The sequence below is a fragment of the Helianthus annuus genome, chromosome 7 (genome assembly GCF_002127325.2).
Source record: "Helianthus annuus cultivar XRQ/B chromosome 7, HanXRQr2.0-SUNRISE, whole genome shotgun sequence".
In the NCBI taxonomy this organism is placed as follows: Eukaryota; Viridiplantae; Streptophyta; class Magnoliopsida; order Asterales; family Asteraceae; genus Helianthus; species Helianthus annuus.
The window spans coordinates 135,924,107-135,949,160 of record NC_035439.2 but is presented as its reverse complement, the minus strand read 5'-3'; the positions used below and the strand labels follow the sequence as shown (position 1 = coordinate 135,949,160).

Here is a 25,054-nt window from a genome sequence, read left to right as displayed (position 1 = left end):
TATTTTAGAGGATGGATTAGGATGTGACGATTTTATGGAATGCCATGTGAAATCTATAAAGTAAATATAATTACATCACAGAGGCAATAAATTCCACATTAAAATGTCATTTTCATTTGTAAAATTTATTTTTTACACACGTGATATTTAAAAAAAAAACTACTAGAAGTATTTGTTTATTATCAACCAACAAAACTAAATAAGCAATTAAAATAATAAGATGCAACAATCAATAACTTAGTTACAAATATTAGTTTTTATTTAAATAATAGGCTTTCAAATTATTAAAACCGTCGAAAATCTCATTAAAGTCTAAACATCTATTAAATATCACGAATAATGAATATGAGATTCATCATTGTGATGTTGTACTACAACGTAGTAAAGTATTAATTTATGCCTTTTTCGTTAAAAAAAAATCTATGCCTTTTCCAGCAACTTTTTTCTATTTTGAGAAAAGATGCAATACAATATATTGTAATTGTGTTGTGTTTTGACCCAATTATGATATCTAGTTTGCTTTCATTCATGATTTAAAATATTAACAAGGTTAGTTTGACCAGTTAAATCCATGTAGTCCCCAACTTTTCATTTTGGGGACTATTCAGGTAGTTTTAGAGAGTGTGTGGATATATTGGAACGAGAATTTTGATACCATGCTATAAGTTGATTAATTAACGTTATAGCAATGGAAGTTTATTTGCTAAATAAATAAATGAAGAGCGATTTTTTGAATCAAACTAAGAACACAAGAACAATTCTTTTTGATTTTTAATGGTCAAGTATTACATTAAAGTTGTATGTGATTCACTAGCTAAAAGACAGGTAACTAATCTCTAAGTGACATGAAAATTGTTTACAGTATTAAACAAGGTTACAAATAGATGATGTTCAAATGAAGATCGTATCTTTTTAAAAGATATTTTTGATCTTCATCTAATCGTGCATCCTCGTCAGCACACCTTTCTCATTGGTAGGAAGTTACTCTATGTCTTCTTCAGCCCTAAGACTCTATCATAGGTATAGTAAGTTGTTCCATCGCTAGAAGCTTTAGTATTATAACTTCATGGTGTTAGAGTTGTCCAAAACGATCGTCGCTCGTCATTCACTCGGCCAAGCGCTCACTCGAAAAACGCTCAGATGTGCTTACTTTGTCTGGTTTGGTTTGGTTTGCAAACGAGTCAAGCATGAGCAAAGGTCCGTTCGGCTCGAATTATTTTTTATTAATTTATTATATCATCATCATCATCATCATACTCAGTAAATCCCACCAATAGCACAGCTAAGGTAGGGTCTGAGGAGGGTAAGATGTAGACAGCCTTACCTCTACCCGTTAGGAATAGAGAGGCTGCTTCCAATGAGACCCCCGGCTCGATAGTAGTTTTGCATCAAGCCTTGGACATAAGGCACATAACACTCAGCAATTAAGACAAAGGCCGATTAGTGCATGTACTCCCTTGTCTTTCGGCTATCAACGCCACCACATGATGCATGATTAACCATCCCCCTCTTTTAACGTTATTTTCACGAAATTAGTAAAATAACGTTAAAATTAGTGCACTTTCACTTTCGCCCCCCGAGCGCCCGCACATATATACATTATATGTGCATACCGCAAGCAGGGCGTATATATATATATTAATTTATTATATATATATACTTATACATGCACACACAAATTACATGTATATTTATATGTTATACATATCGCTCTAGTAGATTTGGCTCACGTTATGCAAATATACAATTATATTTATACATAGTAGACTAATCAAACCAATAAAAATCTAACACTAAATTTAAAAGTAAAACTCTAAGTCGTAAAGCGACATTATTTGACTTCTCTCTCATCAATCACAGTCGTCAATCATCTCTTGCTCTCACCATACGCCACATTACGACAATTGTTCTTTGTTGTATATTCATCGCCTCTCCTGCCTCAACCAGAGCCTCATCCTCGAACTGTCCGACCTCGGTCTTATTGTCATCCTTGAACAATTGACCTTAGTCGTGACCCGATACGGAGACATCGAAGGAAACATTCTAAATCTATGACTGTCCAAATCACCCGTCGCTCCCTTCTCGCTCGCCGCTCACTCGAAAAATTGCACGCTCGAATATGCTCGTTCGGATTTCGCTCGGTTGTAAACAGCCAAGCACGAACAAAGGTCCGTTTGATTCGGCTCGGCTCGTGAACAACCCTAAGGGTCTGTTTGGTATAAGTTAATGGAATGGATGGGAGAATGGAATGGACGAGGTAATGGAATGGATGAGGTAATGGAATTGATCATTACCATTCCATGTCTTGTTTGGTTACCATGTGAGAATGGAATGAACCATTACTTTTTGTTGTTAGGAATGCGAGAAAAGACGAAGGAATAAAATCGGATGGCGGTGGTCAATGATGGGCGGCGATGGTGGGTGGTGCTAGGTGGCAGTTGTAGCGGCGGCGGTGGTGGCGATGGGTGAAGACGGCGGCGATTGGAGACGGCGACGGGTGGTGACCGCGATGGTTGTGGGTGATGACGAAGCTGGGTGGCGGCGGTGGTCAGAGGTGGTAGCGGTGGCGACGGTGGTGGCAGGTGGTAGCGGTGGTGGTGGTCGTCGTTGTTAGCGATGACGGAGGTGGGTGGCGACGGCGACGGTGATCGGAGGTGGCAGCGGCAATGGTGGCGATGATGATCGAAGGTGGGTGGTGGCGGTGATCGGAAGTGGCAACGGCGATGGTGGATAGTGGCACGGCGGTGGCGGGGATGGAGGTGGGTGGCGGGTAACGGCGGTGGCGGGCGGCGGCGAAGGTGGGTGACGGCGGCGGATGACAGTGGTGGTGGGTGGTGGCAACGGTAGTGGGCTGTGGTGTTGTTAATGAAGGGTTGTTAGGATCTGAGGCTCTCATGATTATGTTTTTTTGTGTAATTTGAACAAATCAATAGATATGAATTGAAATTAAATGCAGCAGAAATGAACACAAACTTTGTAAGCACAGTCAAAAAGGAAAATAGTTTTGATAAACACATGCTTTCCATTAGTCAAATGATTACAGATCAAATCAAAAGATTACAATGCATGCTTACAAACTAAACTCCCCCTCAGCCTGATGCTCCATGGTTGATTGCACAAGATGAAAGGATTGGAGGCAGGGCCGTCTCCGGAAATGTTAAAACAAATTTGGGCCCTGGGCGAGATAAAATAATAGGGCCCTATCCGCCCTGTAATAATATAATATTCAAAGTTTCTAAATAAAAACATTGAAAGTTTCAATTCAATATAATATTAGCTTTTTACACATTGTGCGTTGCGGCGACGCCATACGCGACGAATAAATTATAGACCACTATTGACCCGACTCGTTTCCGAACTAAATTCACGTTGAAACGTAAAGTAATCCAAATTCATACCATTGAATGAAAATATATTAAATTTGACCCAATTTGTTTCCAAATAAAATTTTACAAGGAAATGTAGACCAACTCAAAATGTACACAATGTGCAGTAGCGACGTAAGCGACGTGATAAAGTATAGATTACAATTGACCCAACTCGTTTCCAAACTAAATTTATGTCAAAACGTATAGAAGGGAAAATTTGAATTAGTTAAGTTCTAACACGAGTTCTTCAAATAAAATACTAATGAATTTATTAATAAAAGAAAACAACATTTTAATATCTGTGAATGTCATTAAAATGGAGATAAAGATGAAGAAAACTACATTTGACATATCCTGTGAACTTCAATTCCTAATTAGAAAAATAAAGAAAAAAGTCAGCCAGAAAACAGATTCGATCCGGGGTCCTATGCTTTAAAACGGAGTCTACCTACCACTAGAGCAAATTGATTTTCTTTCTCTATTTTGTATCATGTAGTATATATAGCTTATATAAAAAATATATAAACTCTAAAAAAATTTCGGGCCCTTTTACGATTTTGGCCCTGAGCCGACGCCCGCCCGGCACTTGCTCAGAGCCGGCCCTGATTGGAGGAGAAGAACTCACTCAGTCAATCAAATGTAACAGTACAGGGTACTGTTCCATTTATAGGCAAATCAAACCACTGAAGCATCTGAGCTGACGTCACCATGAAAGTGACATCTAACAACCTAACAACCTGTAACCACTGATACATATAACTATTGCTTAGCTAAATATTGATACTATTACAATAGACAAACTAAACAACTGTTTCTTCATTCCACTGCTTCATTCCAAGCAGGGCTTTGGTCTTTAGCAGCACCTGACTTAGGGCAGTTGATTTATGAGCAGCACTTTGTCTTCAGCAGTTGTAGTATACGAACAGTGGATGATGGCCATCAGATGTTATAACCACTTTCAAGGGGAAAGTCTAATGCAAACAGCTGCTTATGATGAATCCACTGTTGTGAACTGGTTTTGGCTCTTATTATCGGTTCCTCTGGTAGGGTTCAATCCCAACAATCTCCCCCTGGAACAGATAATGCTAAAACCCTTCATTATTCTGGATCTTTATTGTCTCATCAGAAGTTCCCTAACTTGTCCTTTAAATTGTAGCTCAAAATCCATGGAACTTGTATCATCCTCATCCCTACACAGTATAAGCTCAAGGAGATCTTGTAGATCTTCAACACTCAGGCCCAGTTCTTGTTCCCTTGATATGTGCTTTACTTCTCCATTGGATCTGATCAATGTCAATACATGGGTCTTTTGATCAGACATCCATTTTAGTATTTTTGAACCCAATGGGTTTCTTGGGAGAGTTTTATTTACTGATGAGTTGGGAGATTGTGGCCTTGTGAGAATTTGTTGATCAGTACTCTGAACTTTTGCTAGTTCAGAGTTTTTAGCTTGATCAGTACTCTGAGCTTTTGCTAGTTCAGAGTTTTCAGCTGACATTTGTTTGAAGGCCCTTTTTATGATGTCATTTGCTGTAGCTATGTCTTCTGCAGTTTCCTTTTCAATCTACTCTTGCCTTTTTCTTTGATCTAACTCAGTGACTGAGCCATCTGCTGATGTGATCAGTGGTTTAGGAGCATTGATCTGTTTTGTCTCTTTGTGTTTAGGCTTTTGTGGTAGACTAGGATCTGTCATTTTTCTTTTCTTTAACCTTTCATAAGCCTCATCTGTGTATTGCCTAGTCCATTTTGCTATGGCTTTGGCAGTTCCAACCTTTGCATCCACCAGCTCTTGTTTCTTTCTTTTGTATTCTGAAGTAAGCTTATCAAAGGCCTGTTTGTATTTGCTCCAATTTGGAGTTGTCCTTTTCTTACTTGGATCATTCTTGATTCTTGATTCTGTTTACCTCATGCTTTAGTGCAATGAGTGGCCATGCACTGAATTGTTCTTCTTTGGCTAGATAAAACTTTTCTTTCATGATGAATTCAAGATAATCCTTTCTCATTTCCTTTTGTAGGGCAGCATCAGGTGGCATATTTTACATATCTTTGCTCAGGTATTTTACATAATCTTCCATTTGTTTGACCTTAGTGAGTAAAAATTCCATTCTTTCAGAAATGGCTTTATCACCTTGATCTTTGAATTCAATTCTAGCTCTTATATCTGCTTGCCTGGCTTTGAGTTTTAGATACTCATTCATATTTACTGGATTCCTGAAGCCAATGAGAGAAGGAAATCTTCTTTTCCAAGGATCATCCACCGTATAGAATTGTCTTATCTCATCCTTTACAGCTTCCAATTCTAGTGGATAACTTTCAGCAACAGATACAATGTTTGCAGGGTTTACTGGTTTGGCCAGAGTTGGTGGAGTGGATGTTTGTGGCTTGATAACATTGTAAGGTGTGGAGGATAATGGAGTAGGTGCTGGTATATCATCATTATTCTTCTGAAATTTCCTTTTTCTTGTGTAAAGCTTTTTGGGTGAATGAGGTTTTGGTTGTGATGTAACACTGGGTTGTATGGTGATTGTAGAAATGGTGAGAGCAATGGTGGATGGCTGGCAAACAGCTGTTGAAACAACTGGTGTTTCAACCTCTGTTGTCATTACAACTACTGATGTGTCAGTAGATGTCTTCTGCTTTTGAGCAGGTGGTGATTTGATGGGTGGTGATGTAGTTGAAGTGATGGCTTTTGGTGGTGAGGTGATTTTAGGTGGTGGTAGGGCAGTGGTTGTGGTGTGTGTTGAAGTGATGGTTTTAACAACTGCTGAAACTACTGATGTACCAACAGTTGTTGATACAGCAGGAGTTACATCAGCTGTTTAGGTAGAAGTTTGGTGCTTGGAGTCTTTAGGAGATGGTTTGGAAACATGCTTTTCAAGTTCAACATAAAGACCATCATCAATCCCCTTTTTCTTCCACTCCTTGATTTTCTCCCCCTTTTTAGCATTATCTGGGGGTAGTTGATCGATGAAGAGAACATTGGGAGGAGCAGTGCCAGTGGTATTCAGGATGTGAGCCTTTATAGCCTTGATGTCTGCTTGAGTGTTTCTAAACCTTGACTCCATCATGTTTCTCAGCTCTTGTACATATATTGCATGTTGCTGATCTGCCATTTGTCTTTGTTTTTCTAGCAGAGGTTGAAATAAATTCCATAACTCATTTGCAGCGGGTGCAGGTTGTGCAGGTGCTTGAGCTGGAACAGCAGTGGGTTGTGCCTTTTGAGCTTTTAACAGCTATTGCACCATATCCTTTATTTCAGCGACAGATGTTTCAAGGTTGTCAATTCTCCCCGTCAATTCCTGATATTGTAAATCATCACCCAATTTAATGGGATCATCTGATTCCCCACCAGCAGTGGTTGTATCAATGTATGACTTTGGAACCGAATCCCAAAAATCATTCATTGATGCCCCTTGTTCTTGGTACTGGGGTCTTCTTCCTTCAGCACTTGATAGCCTTTTGAAGGTACCAGTGGTCATAACAGACTCATTGGTGGTTCTCAGAGGTGCTATAGAAAGAATTGCCTTCAAGGGAGTCTGATTAATGAAACGACTGGCCAAATGTAGATCTGTTGATCCAACATTTGTAGTTGCTGCTCCACTTGAACTACTGTCAGGAATTACTTGTAATTCCTGCAATGTAACCTCCTCAATTGTTGCTGGGATAGCAGAGGTATGAGTATCAGACCCAGTCACTTGTGGGAGTGTACTCTCAGTGATAGGTGATTGAGAGGAACTGGTTTGTGTCTGTACTATATCAACTGCATGCAACAAGGGTATAATGGATTGTGGTAATGAGAGGGGTGAAGATAGGGGTGTTGAAAGAGACATATCCTTGGGATCAGGACTGAGGAAGATGGATCTAGTTGGATCCAGAGCTTCATAATGTGGGGTCCCTGTGTTTACAACCTGATCCTTTTGTGAGGATGCAGGAGGAGTTTGAGGCAAGGGTGGGGATCTTTCTTCCATCTGCTGTGAGGAAGTAGCAGCAGTGGTTGTTGGTGACATTTGTGTTGTCACTGGTAGTGGCTCTGGGATCTCATCTTCCAGAGTTGCCTTTGATTTGGGTTTGGGGGGCTTTTTGGATGTTTTCTTTTTGGTCTTTTTGGTAATGGCAGGTGTGGGTTTCAAAGCAGTGGTTGTGCTGCTATGATCACCTAGAGCAGTGGGCTCAACAGCAGATACCTGAGGAGCAGTGGTAGCTGCTAAATTCTACTCAGGCACCTCTGCTTTTGTTTTTGTAGGTGTTAACATTCTAGTGAATGTTTCAGGTGTTAAACCATTTATTTGAAAATAAACACCTTGTTTGAGCAAATTTTCATTTTCCTTTCCAAATTTTTGTTTAAAATAGTAGCTTAGAAACCTTGGAAAAAGTAAAAATGATTTTCTATCAACATTTTCGTGGGCTTCCTCGAGAACCTGCTGCAGCTCTCTCTCTTCTGTAATAAGTAAAAAACGTTACCAAGTCATCAAAGATCTCCTGGGAATAGTTATAATTTTCATTATATAAAATAGCATAGCCCAGACATTGGATCTTTAATGGTATTTCGTTAAAAGCAGTTGTTTTATTTGAAACGCACATCAAAAGTGTATGGAATAAAAACCTAGGTGCAGAAGGGAAGAAACCTTTTTGTAAGGTATCTCTTTTTGTTTGTTCTGCATACCCCTTTTTCAGAAAATCAGTTTTCAACTCGTTTTTAGGAAAAGATGTTTTACCTTGCTGATCATCGAGTTTAAAGACTTCTGAGATGGATTGTGGAGTAATTTGAATCGGTTTACCCTGTATGGAAGAGTTGGTGGCTATGACATTCTCGGCTTGTTTGTCAAGGGTAGCATTTTTCCAAAACTCTCTCTGGGTTTGTTGGTAAATTGGAGCATCCGCTGTTAGCAAAGTTTTGTACTTTGATGCAGACATGATGTCGATGATGGAATCGAAGGTGTGTGTGGTAGTGGGTTTTGTGAGTAAACCCAAATAATTGTGAGGGGATTTGTATGGGATTTCAATGGGTTCAGCGGCCATTTGAGTGACCTCTTTGGAAGATGAAGATGATTTTGATTTTGATTTTGATTTTGATTTTGATTTTGATTTTGATTTTGATTTTGATTTTGATTTCGATTTCGATTTCGATTTCGTCATTTTGATGAAGAAGAACGAAGAATGATTTGAGATGGAAAGTTGAAAACTGCTTTGAGAAAAGAATTTTGGAATTCAATTCGACAATGTAAAACCCTGTTTGGGATTTTGGTCAGGGTTTTATTTAGGGAAAAAGTGAATGCTGATGTGGCAGCGGTTACAACGATCTGATGGCTAGAAACTGACCACGTGCCAACCTCCGATGAAAAGATGAATAATGGAGGACAGTTGTTTTGAGAGCCACTGATGAAGCAAATATCAGTGGTTGCAACGGTAACAAATGAAAGCAATGGGTGATTTTTACTATCAGTGGATAGCACATCAGTGGATAGAGCAACTGATTTTGAACAACAGTGTTTATCAGGAAAATGAGAGAACAGGGGTTGACTTTCAGCAGTGGACAGACTTTAGGAAGCAGATGTTTGAGCACAACAGTAGTTAGGGGTAAAGAAATGGTAAGAATTTGAACGACTATTACATCAGCAACTGTTAGTGCAACAGTGAATAAGCTTTTGACAAAAGTTTTGAGCATTTGCTTGTTCAGATGAGGGGAATGATTTTGTCTTGTGTAACCACAATATCATGTCCAACATCTGTTGATGGTGATTTATGAAATATCTGCAAGAATGCTTAACAAAATACATTTTAGATGCAAATTGTCTAGATTTGTATGTTAGCAGTTTCTACAGGAATATGTATTCAAGGTTTTGCCACATGTCAATTACAAGTTTTGAAGCTTTTATAAATTCCTGACAGTGGTTTAGTACCCCAGATGATGAAAACTCTTTTACAATGGCTACTCATTTTGAGTCATAATTTTTAATTATGACATGAGTATTTAAGTATTTTAAGGTCTGTTAGCAATCAATCTTTGATCTGTGTTAACACAAACTTGAGTTTGACATGACCTTGACATTTGTATCATTTCCTTTTGATCTGTTTTCAAGGATAGCATCACCACAAAAAAATAAGGGTTTTACATCTTGACAGGAGAATGAAATTTTTACTATAAAAAAGAAGTAAAAATACAAAGTATATCATTCTAAAGAAAAATAATAAATGATATATCCTGTTTTATTGAGAAAAACCTTTTCAAGAAAAATAATTAAAGGTTATTCTGAAAATAACATCAAAAAGGATCTGGTATACTTTCCAATTAAACTCGTAGTCACATCATTCTCAAGTTCTAAGAAAATGGTCAATGCTTTGAAATACATTATAATAACCACTGTTTGAGACCATTTCCTTGTCAATTGATTGCAGAACTGAGGAGACATGTACACGTGGGTTTTGAAATTCCTGTTATAGACTTTGTTACCATGTGATGACACTGAAAAACTTGCCTAGTCCTCTTTTAAGTTTAATCACTGGTGATACTATTGTTACCTGAACTTCCCTGAATCGATGAATGCACACAGCTGCTTGATGACCATTGTTCACCCAATTTTGGACTCATAAGTGTTTTACATCTATACTCTTTTCTTTTGACTTCAAAAGTTTTGAGATAAACACACTTTTGAGTTTTTGTGATTTTTCTTTTTCCCTTTTTACCCTTCCCATTCATAAGTACTAAAATACTCACTAGGAGGTTTTTATTGAAGAAATACTTAGACTAGAATCATTTTACAACAATGTTTAGAGAGATTTGGGCATTTTTGCACATGCTTATGTCAAATCTCACATTACATATGATTTAGTCTGTTTTAACACTTGATTTTCTAAATGTGTTCTTAACAAAGTTGATTTGATCCTTTTTAACAGGATTCTCAACCTGTTTTTCAACACATAAGTTTTAATAACTAAGGTTTTAATTTCTCTCCTTTTATGTTAACAAAACACTAATGTTTTTACGAAACTAGGTTTTGTTGACCAGAGGTTCACACCTTAGTATTAAACATGATGGAAACATCACAAACTTCATATCAACACTTGAGATCAATTTTTGTAAAGAAAATGATTATATCATCGTTATTAGACATATTTTCAAATCTGAACACTATAGGTGGTTTATGCATGATATCACTTGTTATGAGAAGTTTGTGTGTCATATGAAATCTTGGTTGTTTTACAGAGTTCTGAATAGCAACTTTGAACGTGCTCACTCGTTACTCTGTTTTTCAACAAAATACGATCAACCTTAGCATCAATGAATTTTGAGCTGAACTGTTATGTCAAATTGATTGTTAGATCAAATTTGACTGTCCAAGCTCTGATACCAATTGTTAGGATCTGAGGCTCTCATGATTGTGTTTGTTTGTGTAATTTGAACAAATTAATAGATATGAATTGAAATTAAATGCAGCGAAAATGAACACAAACTTTGTAAGCACAATCAAAAAGGAAAATAGTTTTGATAAACACATGCTTTCCATTAGTCAAATGATTACAGATCAAATCAAAATATTACAATGCATGCTTACAAACTAAACTCCCCCTTAGCCTGATGCTCCATGGTTGATTGCACAAGATGAAAGGATTGGAGGAGAAGAACTCACTCAGTCAATCAAATGTAACAGTACAGGGTACTGTTCCATTTATAGGCAAATCAAACCACTGAAGCATCTGAGCCGACGTCACCATGAAAGTGACATCTAACAACCTAACAACATGTAACCACTGATACATATAACTACTGCTTAGCTAAATATTGATACTATTACAATAGACAAAGTAAACAACTGTTTCTTCATTCCACTGCTTCATTCCAAGCAGGGCTTTGGTCTTTAGCAACACTTGACTTAGGGCAGTTGATTTATGAGCAGCACTTTGTCTTCAGCAGTTGTTGTACACAAGCAGTGCTTAATGGACAGCAGTTGTAGTATACGAACAATGGATGAGGGCCATCAGATGTTATAACCACTTTCAAGGGGAAAGTCTAATGCAAACAGCTGCTTATGATGAATCCACTTTGTGAACTGGTTTTGGCTCTTATTATCTGTTCCTCTGGTAGGGTTCAATCCCAACAAGGGTGAAGATGGAATGGAATGGAAAAAGAAAAACAGGGGGAAAGGATGGAATCATTTTGAGGGAATGGAATGCATTTTGGAATGGGCGATTCCATTCCATCGACCAACCAAACACTCTTTTCTTCATTCCCTCTCAATGGTCCATTCCATTCCATCTCTCATTCCTGCATATTAAACGCTACCTAATGGTGTATCAATCACATTGTTAGTTGTATTAACTTACCAGTCATAACTTCAGTATTAAGTTGTAAGAGCATTCACATCCAAGGAATCAAATTATGTGTGTGTTGTTTTTAAAATATAAAGAGTATAAAAAGTGGTTGTAAGTGGAGGAGAGATAAAATGTTACTGTTTATCTGTATATTTGGGGGGACACTGTTCACACCCTATAATTTTCTAATATATTTTGAAAGTGGTTGTGAGTGGATGAGAGAGAAAAGGTAATGATAAAGGTATAAAAAAATATTATTTAATTGAAAATAAGAGAGAAAATGTAGTGTTTTTAGTGTAATTTATGGTGAAAATATAATGGATTGGATGTGAATGCTCTAAGCTATTGACTTATTCTTTAACTTTAACCCATCAATAACACATTTGTTCCACAAGCAGAAACACGTTATAAGCATTAAATTCATCATCGAAAAAACTGTCTCGTGTTATGATTAACTAAGTTATGTAACATATTTTCTCTCCTTAGGCACTTACCTTAAACCAACCGATCACTCCAACTTCCCAATTTCCCCACTTTCATATATAGTTTAGTTTCAAACACTCTTTTCTTCATTCTCTCTCAATGGTCCATTCCATTTCATCTCTCATTCCTACATACCAAACGTTACCTAATGGTGTATCAATCACATTGTTAGTTGTATTAACTTACCAGTCTTAACCTCAGTATTAAGGTAGCGTTTGGTATGCAGGAATGAGAGGTGGAATGAAATGGACCATTGAGAGGGAATGAAGAAAAGAGTGTTTGGTTGGTCGATGGAATGGAATCGCCCATTCCAAAATGCATTCCATTCCCTCAAAATCATTCCATCCCTGCCCCCTGTTTTTTTTCCATTCCATTCCCTCTTCACCCTTCATTAACAACAGCACAACTCACTACCGTTCCCACCACCCACCACCGCCGTCATCCGCCACCGTCACCCGCCTTCGCCGCCACCCGCCACCACCGTCACCCGCCACCGTCTTTGCCGCCACCCACCTCCATCCCCGCCACCGCCACCATCCACCATCGTCGTTGCCACCTCTGATCACCGCCACCACCCACCTTCGATCATCGCCGCTGCCACCTCCGATCACCGCCGCCATCGCCACCCACCTTCGTCATCGCTATCAACCACCACCACCACGCACCGCCACCACCTGCCACCACCGTCGCCACGTCGCCACCACTACCACCTCTGGCCACCGCTGCCACCCACTTTCACCGTCACCCACTAACACCACCGTTGTCACCACCCGTCCCGTCTCCACTCGCCACCGTCTCCACCCACCAGCACCACCGCTGCTACAACTGCCACCTATCACCACCCACAATCACCACGCATCATTGACCACCGCCTTCCGATTTTATCCCTTCGTCTTTTCTCGCATACCAAACAACAAAAAAGTAATGATTCATTCCATTCTCACATGGTAACCAAACAAGACATGGAATGGTAAAAATTAATTCCATTACCTCATCCATTCCATTACCTCGTCCATTCCATTCACCCGTCCATTCCATTACCCTATACCAAACAGACCCTAAGTTGTAAGCTATTGACTTATTCTTTAACTTTAACCCATCAATAACACATTTGTTCCACAAGCAGAAACACGTTATAAGCATTAAATTCATCATCGAAAAAACTGTCTCGTGTTATGATTAACTAAGTTATGTAACATATTTTCTCTCCTTAGGCACTTACCTTAAACCAACCGTTCACTCCAACTTCCCAATTTCCCCACTTTCATATATAGTTTAGTTATTTATCAATTTGCATTTTATCAAAATCATAGAACTTAATATGACTAATAATTATCAGTGCGGATCCGGTTAAGACAACGTAACTCAAAAAGAAAGTCACCGTTCAAAAAAAAAATCAGTGATCCATATAATCATTAGTTACCTATTTGATTTACTTGCGCAAAAATATTGAAACTAAATAACATTATATGCTTAGTTTAAATACTAAGTAAGTTACTTTTTGAGTCTCTGTGTTTTAGTGGTTTTAACCACTTGAGTCCAAAATCAAAAAGTTTAACGCCCTGAGTCCCTAGCCATTTATTTTATAAAGTTTTGAGTCCAATTTTATTCATTTTACAACGGTTTGAGTCCAATTTTGTTTAAAAAATTGGACTCAAAAGGTTATAATTTGGACTCAAATGGTTATAAAAAAAGTGTCTAAGGACTCAGGGCGTTAAACATTTTGATTTTAGACTCAAATGGTTAAAACAACTAAAACACAAGGACTCAAAAAGTAATTTACTTTTAAATATTAAATACTTTTTAACTAGTAGTAGTAGCAGCAGCAGCAGCAGTAGCAGTAGTAGTAGTAGAATTGTTATTATTATCATAATAAAATTAAGAGTAAACTGTCATTTTGGTCCTTGTGGTTTGGGCACTTTTGCCATTTTAGTTCAAATCTCAAACTTTTTAAATCTGGGTTCCTGTGGTTTCACTTTTATTGTCATTTTAGTCCAAAATTCAAAAACCCCAACCTGCCTATTTTGTCTTTTAGTTTAGGGGCATTTTTTGTCCATTTGATTTTAACGAAAGTACCGCCGCTGACCACCCTCCTTGTTCACCGTCCCTCAGGCCATAACCACCACCGAAACGCCGCAGACGGCGGCGCTGCTGCCGCTGTCGTCACCATCATTGATCACAACTTTACTGATCAAATTCTTGAAAACCCTAACCGTAACCCTAAAAAACCCAAATCCACCGACACCCAGAAGCTACTTGCAAAGAAAACAAACACCACAACACTATCATTGATCAATACAACCAAGGGTTATTAGCTATTAGTGACCAAGAATCTGGTACTGAAAGAATTGGTGATAAAGATTGGTTTCTCCGGTGGTAACGGCAGTAGAGGAGCTTCTGGAGTGGCGACGGCGACGGTGATGAAGAAGATTGTGATGATCTGAATCATCTGATGAGTTGAAGAGGGAATGAAGAGTTTGGAGAGAGAGAAAAGAGAGAGAGAGAGTGTGTGCATATATATTTAAAGTTAATAATAGGTTATAATTAATTAAGATGGACGATTATACCCCTGAACAAAAAGACAAAACAACCAGCTTTCAACAGTCAAAATAGTGGGTTTTTGAATTTTGGACTAAAATGGCAATAAAAATAAAACCACAGGGACCCAGATTTAAAAAGTTTGAGATTTGTACTAAAATGGCAAAAGTGTTCAAACCACAAAGACCAAAATGGCAGTTTACTCTAAAATTAAAGAAATAAGCACTACAAATCAACTTGCATATTACAATACACATTTGCAACCATTTTACAACTTTTGAAAAATCAGGAAAAAACATGAACACAATGGTAGAGACTATAGAGTTGTTTCCCTAAAACATAAGAGAATTAGATGGCGAAGAATTCATCATAAGAAGAATGTTATTCTCGCTAAATCTTGTTGTTTTCGTCGTAAGAATCCTTGACATTTTCAGTAGGCTCGATCAGTTTTTCACCACAAATAAGACCAATATTAGAATTGTCGCCTTTAGTATAACCGCAATGGTCATTAAAGTTTGAACTACGAAGCAAAAGATCAGTAAAATGCTCCAAGAAATCGCAATTCGAGACATGATCATCGTCATTGTTGCTTGTCTGTAATGGTTGAGTCGTCCATGTGTTATCTATGGCCGGTATGGTCAAGTCATCAAACTTCTCCATTTCATTCTCAATATTTTGTATTCCCAGACTTCATTACCTTTTTCATGTACAATATCCTTATCTAGATCAAGGTACTCAGAAGGTGGCCCAATTGTTGAGGTCATTGAACACGCACTCGAGTTCAATTGCATAGGGAGTGGGTTCAGGCTCATTGACTGAATCTTAGATTGCTTCACCAATCTAGCTTCAGCTTCGAGCCTGGCACTCTCCCACTGAGCCATGTGACTCAAATTGGTTGTGATCTTCAAGCAACCACTTTTGGACAAAATAGTATCGTTTTTCGGCTTGTGACTCATTGGATCAATTCCCATTTTAATTAGCCGTTTTTTAAGATGGGTATTCCAATAGTTTTTGATTTCATTGTCGGTTCTCTTTGATAAATGAGTAGCTATGGCCGACCACCTTGCAAGAGGACAATCAAATTAAAACAATACAAAAGATAAAACATGATTAAAAAAACATTTAGAAAACGAAATTAAATCAAACAAGTAATAATCCTAGGAATCGTCAAAACATAATTGCAAGATCAATGCTTCATCATCTAGCTTCTCTATGTCATCTTGTAAAAAAACACATGATTCTATCATCAAAAATAGGCAAATTGGATTTAAATAATTCCATCTTTCTGAATTTGACCGATAATAATCCCAACTCAGTTATTGGCCGATAACAATCCAAACTGGCCCACTCTTGGCCAATAATAGTCCGCCGTTAAAAATAGCTTAACGAAGTTAAGCTTTTTTCCGAATTACAAACTGATGTTTTATGGATTTTGATCAGAACGAGGATACGAATCGATTTATGTAAAACTTATCTCGAAATGATCCTTCAAACGGCTTGATTTTGTTAATTAGAAATTTAAACACCCGAATTGAAGCACCGTTTTCGTCATTCGGGACATTATTTCGAGGTAAAATTTACATCAATCAACTCGTATCCTCGTAATCAAAAGCCCCTAAAACATCAACTTGTAATTCGGAAAAAAAAAAACTTAACTCCGTTAATCTATATTTAACGCAGACTATTATCGGCCAAAAGTGGATCAGTTCGGGTTATTATCGGCCAATAACTGAGTTGCGATTATTTGCCTTAAAAATAAGAATACATTTATCATTTATGTACTATGTTTCATTTCGGTTTTTTTACATATTCAACTGTCGATCAAACATGATTTTGGACGGAGTTAATTTCAATTTTAATTTATGCGAATTTCAAGAATCAAACGCGATTAAACCAAAAAAATTAGCTTGAACCACATAATTTAACAAAAAAAAAAATTGTTTGAACTACATAATCACATTTAACGTTTTAGATGAAGTAAGTAAAAATGAAAAATTGGTTAAAATAAGAATTCTTTTGAAATAAAAACTATGATAGTTTGAAAGAAAAAAAATACTAAATAAATGCAAGATACTTGAATTTAAAAGGAAAACATGCTTTATATGTGTGGATTAAAGCATTAAAAATGGATATAAATTACACAAAAAATAAAAAAAAATCTAAAAATAAATACCTGTTACCCAAAAGAGCATGAAGCTGAATAATGGTCTGTTCTTCTTGAAGACTGAATTTTCCTCTCTTAATATCAGGTCTAAGATAGTTTATCCATCTTAATCTGCAACTCTTCCCACATCTTTGCAGCCCTGTGTGTGTGTGTGTTTTCACTAAGTTTATAAGCAAGAACACTATTTCTGTAACAGTATTAGTTAAATTTAAAAAATTAAATAAGATTGATACCAGCCTTAGAAGGCAAAGATCTCCAGCTTCCATGGCCATGTTCTTGAATATAAGCCATGAGCTTCTGATCTTCATCAGGAGTCCATGGACCTTTCTTCAATCCCACCTTGTCACAGCATGGTGATCTTCCCATTTTCTTCAACTTTTTGGAGGAAGAACAAGAAAGAATGGTGGGTGATTCTGTTTATAAACTTACAACTACTTACAGTTGCAATTGAGGAGAGAGGTGGGGGAAAAAAAACAATACCATTTTTATTTTTTTATCGTTTTCACGTTGGTTGAGGTGACAATTTCTGACACGATACAAACTCGTCATGAAAATAATCAGGTTTTCGGTTGTTTTAACTCGTTTCATAGACATGTTTTGTTTGGGTTGACATACTTAACCCATTTAACAGGTCGTGTTTTTGTTGACATGTTAACTCATTTAATTAAGCAGGTCGTATTTGTTTTGACATGTTAACTCATTTAATTAAACATGTTGACATACTACCCCATTAAAAATTGAATAAAATATAGAGTTAAGTTCACGTACAAATAGTCTTATCGTACAAAACGTACGAAAGGCATGAAAAAGCAAAAAAAAAAACGTGGTGACATTTTCGTAATTATTTGCTCGTAGGATAATTATCAAAATTACTCTAGAAATGATCTTGTAGGGTAATTCTGATCTTGAAGGGTAATTTTGTAAAATGTTCTTATAGGGTAATTTCTATACACTTGTAGAGTAATTATGATACTCTACAAAATTACCCTACAAAGATCAAAATTATCTTACAAGATCAAAATTACCATACAAGATCATTTGTAGAGTAATTATGATACTCTACAAAATTACTCTACAAGATCAAAATTACCCTATAAGAACATTTTACAAAATTACCCTATAAGATCAAAATTATCCTACAAGAACATTTTATAAAATTACCCTACAAGATCATTTGTATGCTAATTTTGATAATTACTCTACGAGTAAATAATTACGAAAATACCACCGCGTTTTTTTACCTTTTCACCATATTCATATGAGGAAGGTTCATTTGAGAAGAAAATTAAATTGAGAAGAAAAAAAGGGGTACAATTGTAAAACATTAAATAGTTTTTCTCTTATCTCATTTATTATTATCATTTACTAATTAATTGGTCATAAATACTATCATCCTCTACACTAAAATTTTTGTCTACACACATCAAAATTTATCCTACACGTTTTGAAATTTATTCTACACAGCTCGTAATTCATCATACACACCTCTTAATTCATAATACACACCTCGTAATTTATCCTACACTTTAAATTAATTTTTTTATTCTTAGAAAACATATATTTTCTTGAAATAAGTTACAAATTTAATGCAGTTAGATATTAAAAAGGATGGCTACCAATTAATGATATATTTAAGTTTATCAATATACACTTACACTATAAGTTAAATGAAGTAAAATAAGGATTTTTATTGGTTAAAATTTCTTTTTTTTATTCTTACAAAAAATATTCTTCTCATTTGAACCTTTCACTATCAACCGTCAACCTATTTATGACCCTTTGAAAAAAAAATTACAACTTGGTAAGTCGTTAACCGGTTTACAACCTTTTTAACTCGTTTAGATTTTTCTTAAACAAAACACACATACACTATTAAGGAAAAGTCAAGTAAATAGTCAATAAGTCAAGTCCACTCAATAATATCATTTAATTATTCAAATATTAGGTGTAGAATCAGTAAAGTACATTCATGTATTCTTGTGCATAAATGGACCAGTGTAAATCAATTGTAAACATTAGGGGTGTATAAAAAAGAATCCGGATCCGAAAATCAAATAATCCAAATTTTTAGATTCGGATTCAGATGTGGTTTCTAAAAAGTTCAAGTAATCAGATTATATCCAATATTCGAAAACTAAAAAATAGTAAATATATATTATATGGGCACCAACTATACGCTAATTAGTAAATATATATTATTTTATTGCATATTTGCAAGTTTACAAGGGTTGGATAATGTGTTGACAAGGGCTTATGGCTGGATTTATCGTTTTGAATGTTTAAATTTTCATGAATCGGAATTTATCTTTGAATTTGTTTGAATGCTTTTGGTTGTTTGAATTGTTTAAGTTTGAATTTATCTATGAATTTGTTGAATGTCTAATGCATGCACCCCCACGGGTGGGTCGGGGGTGAGTTATCTTGATGTCTACCATGCTAAATGCCACTCCTTACCACAACTCAACCACTACTACTTCACATCTTGAATGGCTTCATAAACTTGATCACCCGTCATTTCGAGTCTTCAAATATGTAGCAAAATGTTAAGGGCTTCAATCTAAAATTCAAAAATTATTGTAACTCATGGTCTATAAACAAAAGTCACAAACTACCTTTCGGTACCAACTCATTTAGTGCATCAAACCCATTGGAAGTTTTATCTTATGACATGTGGAGACCAATTGAAAAATCTATTGATGGTTTTACTTATTCTGTTATTTTTGCGGATTTTTACTCCAAATACGTGTGGTTATATCCAATGGAGTACAAATCTGATCTTTCCATACTCTTTCCCCGGTTCAAGCTTTTGGTTGAAATTTTTTTCAAACTCCTTTGATCTCACGTTTCACCGACAAAATTGATGACCCTCTAATCATACTCTTAATTTTACACCAATATCCATGAGACTCGAACCCTCAACCTCATGAGAAGTGGCACCACTTACAGTTTACACACCTTCATACCACTAGGCGAGAAGGGCTTGAGTTACACAATTTTAAGTGGGTCCATGTCAAGGTTGATGCCTTTGACAAAAAAATACGGGTCATGTTTAGATCTATCAATTCAACTCACCAACGTTACACGATTACCATTTCTAGTTATAATCTTAATAAGATTTGAAAAACTAAATAACAGCAAAATTTATCTAGAAAACGTACATGTTAATTTTAGATATATTACTTTACTTTTAATGTTAAGAAGATACAAACAAAAATAAGTGTACTAATTAATCATCAAATCTTTTGGTTGAAAATACTGAACCAAGGACTTGTAAAAAGTTGCCATTTTAGAGTAAGAAGCCAACTAGAGGCACCAACAAAAGTAAAGGCTACATATACTATGGCTTTGGTGCCACCATCCATCCAGTTGTATTGAATATGTAACGTCATTTGTGGGGGTGGGGTCAAGAATGATAAAGAGATTACAAACGTCAAGGGCTAGGACTAGGGGCCAGTCCCCATTTCTCACCTTAATGTAAGGGTTCAAAGTTTTATTTTTATTCTAAAATGTAAGTTTTCTTAGGGTTCAAATTTTTATTTTTATTTATTATGATATGGATACGTGTTATCTTTTGGATGGTTTTTGGTTCATTAAGTATAAGTACAAGAGTAGTACTTTGTTTTTAAGTTTTCATCATAGACTTTGTACTCTAAAGTCTTAGGGTCCCATACAAAAAAAAGGTTGTTGAGAAACGAAATTCGAACACAACGAAGATACTATATATGTCATGTCGTGTAGTTTGGGTTCTAAGAGCGTAGAAGAGATATGGGGGTGTTTGGAATACAGTGTCACTTGAAATACAAATAGAGGGTGGGATGATCGAGAGAGAAAAAGATGTATCAAGTCTACTCGGCTCTAATACCATAAAAAATTGTTTGTGTTGATTGCCACGAGAGATCATGTATAATACCTTAGACATGATAACGCTAGAGTACATTATTCGTCACTATATTTTGTATATTTTATTATGTTTGAATTTATCTTGATCTAGTCTAACTCTAGCTAACAGAAAAGCCTAAAGACTAGATCAAGAAGCTAACAGAAAAGCCTAAAGACTAGATCAAGATAAATTCAAACATAATAAAATATACAAAATATAGTGACGAATATACATTGTGTCGTAATGCAATTTTACACATTATTAAAAATCAAGTAATGCAATTGATTTAAACATGTTTGGTATCATTTTCATGTTTGTATATTTAGTCTATTTTTAATGTTTTCCAGTTTTAAGATGGTCTAACTTTCACTATGTTATCAGATTTGGTTGTTTATCAAAAAAAAATGATCTGGGTTTGCCTAAATAGGGTTTTAATTTACTAATTTTGTTGGATGGCATACTTATAGTATTGTGTCAAATGTGTCATGCGTAAGTTTATAAGTTTATATTTTGGGTTAGTGTAAAAAGTGATGGTTTTATGAGAAGTGTAAGAAGTGTTTTAAGCTCTTAAATCTTGTAATTAATGATTGGTAATTAATGATTGATAAAAAAGGACCATATGCATTATATGTTTTAAAAACTATAGTGAATACCTAGAAGGCTAGAAAGACACGTTGGGTCGACCCTCTGAATAGTTACACACTTACACATGTTAAATTCTTTGATTATTTGTAAGATGAAGAATTTGTGTCCAAGTATTATACTTTTACTGAGAAAAACACGTAACTCATCATCAATAAGGTAGTGTTTGGTATGTTAGAATGAGAGGTGAAATGAAATGTACCATTATGAGGTAATGAAAAAAAGAGTGTTTGGTTGGTCAAGAGAATGAAATCACTCATTACAAAAGGCATTTCATTCTCTCAAAATCATTTCATCCATCCTCTCTGTTTTTTTTTTCATTCCATCCCCCCTTTCACACTTCATAAACAAAACCACAACCCACCGTCGTCGCCGCCCACCTCCGCCACCAACCACCACCACCGTCGCCGCCACCCACCTTTGCTCACGCCATCACCCGCCACCACCCACCGCCGCCGCCGCCACCCACCTCTGCCCCCGTTGTCACCCACCACCACTCACTGCCACCACCCGCCGCCGTCACCCACCTCCGCCGCCACCCGCGACCACCTCTGCCGCCGCCCACCGTCACCCACCGCCGACTCCTCCGCCCTTGATGTCACCTACCACCCACCACCTCTGCCGCCACCTGTCACCACCTAAGCCACTCGTCGCCACCTCTGACCACCGCTACCACTGTCACCTATCACCACCCACCACCACTAACTACCTCGAATCACCACTGATTTTATTCTTTTCTATCAAACAACATAAAGTAATGATTCATTTCATTCTTACATGGTTATCAAACAAGACAAGTAATGATAACGATCCATTACATTACCTCGTCTATTCTATTTTACCTCTCGCTTATTTCATTCCTTCATTCATTTCATTATGCCATACAAAACATAACCTAATAGTTATTTTATGGAAATAGGACACTTGACATCCACATAGGACAAGGGTACATTGGTTATTTTAACTCTTCATAACATATATTAACTCTATTTTTAATGCATTACATGTGCATGTAATATATCAGTTGGTCAATGAAATTTACTCCTCTCCATGGACTTTAAAATGGTTTATTATTATTACTATTACTATATATTAATAAATATATTAATATTAATAAAGGAATTGAAATAAATATAGCATTAATATTAATATTAATATTAATATTAATATTAATATTAATATTATTAATATTAATATTATTAATATTAATAAATGAATTGAAATGAATAGTAATTTTAATATTATAATAATACATAGCTTTTTAAATATTTTTATTATTTTAATATTATAATTATAATAATAGTTATTTTCTTTATTTTTAACTTTAATCATTTTTTTAATATCAGGGATTGGGATAAGCTTGGTGTCAACCGGTATCGAACCAGTACTGGTATCGAAAATACCGATACGGTCCTGTTCGTTATCAGTACATGAAGGTAAAAACCGGCACTAATACAGAAAACGCCAAAAGTTGGTGCCGACTGCCGAATTGATGTTTGAAATCTTTTGGTTCGGGAAATTCAGTGCGGCTACCCGGTACCATTTGCTCGTCCTTGATCACGGTTACCATATGAACAACGGTATCGTACAACTTTTTTTGTTGATTTTCTTCAACTTTTAATTTTTTTCTTTTTTAGTTTCAGGGGTAGGGATGAACTCGGTGCCAGCTGATACAGAATCGGTACTGATACCGAAAATACCGGTTACGGTACCGGTATATAAAGGTAAAAAAAACGGTAGTGAACCGGTACCAGGAACGCCAAAAGTCGGTACCGAATTGGTACTTAAGATCTTTCGGTTCAGCAAATTTGGTACCGGTACCCAGAACAATTTGCTCATCTCTGACCACGGGTTTCATACGAACAAGTGAACAACATCGTTACCATACAACTTTTTTGGTTGATTTTCTTTCGGTTATCTTTTAGTGTTTTTTTCTACATTTTCTTTTTATTCTTGTCAGCAGTTCTATTCGCAACACGCTCGTGGTGATTTCAAAACACATGTAAAGACAGACTAAATAACAAAAGAAATTCGTCGCAACGCGGCGAACTTTTTTTAACCTAGTTTTAAATTAAGGGCTAATCATCCTAGTGTATAATGATATTAATAATAATTAATAAAAAATAATAATTATTATAATGATAAGATTGTTATCAATAATAATATTGTTAATAACAGTAGTAGTAGTAGTAATAATAATAATAATAATAATAATAATAATAATAATAATAATAATAAGGGTGGGGTTCGGCTACAAAGTCCATTTTTCCTACAAAGTGTACAAAGTCACAAAACACCACAATTTTAGCTATAAAACACACTCAAAACCCACAAATAACATAGTGAAAATCACTAAAACACAATATCAAAACCCTAACAGTCCTTAAAAACTTCAAACACACGATCGTACAACTATGAATATAAAACACAACATGATAATCAACATAAAACACACTAATGTTATCCATTCGATAATCAAAGCCTTATCATCCAAAAAACAACACAAAACCCACACATATGGTGTTTTAGTAATATTCACTATGTTATTTGTTGGTTTTGAGTGTGTTTTATGGTTCACATTATTGTGTTTTTTGACTTTTTACACTTTGTAGGAAAAATAGACTTTGTAGGAAAAATGGACTTTGTAGCCAACTCTCACCCATAATAATAATATTAATATTGTTGTTGTTGTTGTTGCAACAACAAAACCAGTATGACATTTATGTTTAGCGATTCGAAATTTCAAATAGATGCATCATGAATTGAACAGTTATGTTCAAACCATTATATAAACGTTCTGTTGAAACTAGGCCTGGCAATAAAAATACATTTGGGTTTTTAGGTTATTGTGTGTCATTTTAAAAATGAGGATAAATGGGGTTTAGAAAATAATTAAAGATGAGTCAGGATGGGTTATATAATGTCTATTTAAAATAATCCTTGGGTCCGAATGGGTATTACGTTACGTAAATGAGTAACTTTAAAAACAAAAATAAAAAAAATACAAAAATAAAAAAAAATCTAAAAAATAATAAAAAAATCCAAAAAAAATTAAAAATAAAAAAAATTCAAAAAAATCAAAAAATAATAAAGAATCCAAAAAAATTCAAAAAAAAAAATCCAAAAAATTCTAAAAAATAAAAAAAATTCAAAAAATAGAAAAAATAATAAAGAATCCAAAAAAAATTTAAAAAAATCCAAAAATATTGTAAAAAAGAAAAAAAAAATAAAAAAAATCTAAAAATCATAAAAAAAATCTAAAAAATCAAAAAATAATAAAAAATCTAAAAAACTCTAAAATTTAAAAAAAATCCTAAAAAATAAAAAAAATCTAAAAAATCCAAAGAATTCGAAAAAATAAAAAAATAATAAAAAATCCAAAGAATTCTAAAAATCAAAACAATAATAAAATTCCAAAGAATACTAAAAAATCAAAAAAATTCTAAAAAATCATAAAAAAAATCATAAAATCATAAAAAAATCTAAAAAATAAAAAAAAAATCTAAAAAAATCTAAAAAATATGAAAATTCTAAAAATTAAAAAAAAATTCTAAAAAATCAAAAAAATTCTAAAAAATCATAAAAATTCTAAAATATCCAAATAATTCAAAAAAATGAAAAAATAATTAAAAATAAAAAAAATTAAAAAAATTTTGTGGGATTTTTTTA

General features: G+C 35.3%; 1 protein-coding gene across 1 annotated transcript; it reads right to left on the bottom strand.

Annotated features, from left to right (window-relative positions):
* Nucleotides 1–14,918: 14,918 nt before the first annotated feature.
* LOC110868688 (transcription factor MYB106) lies at nt 14,919–17,304 on the bottom strand. Its single transcript, XM_022117923.2, is given in 4 exon segments — nt 14,919–15,376; nt 15,379–15,761; nt 16,873–17,002; nt 17,097–17,304. Coding segments are annotated over 4 exon segments (933 nt in total). The 5' UTR covers nt 17,230–17,304; the 3' UTR covers nt 14,919–15,089.
* Nucleotides 17,305–25,054: the final 7,750 nt, after the last annotated feature.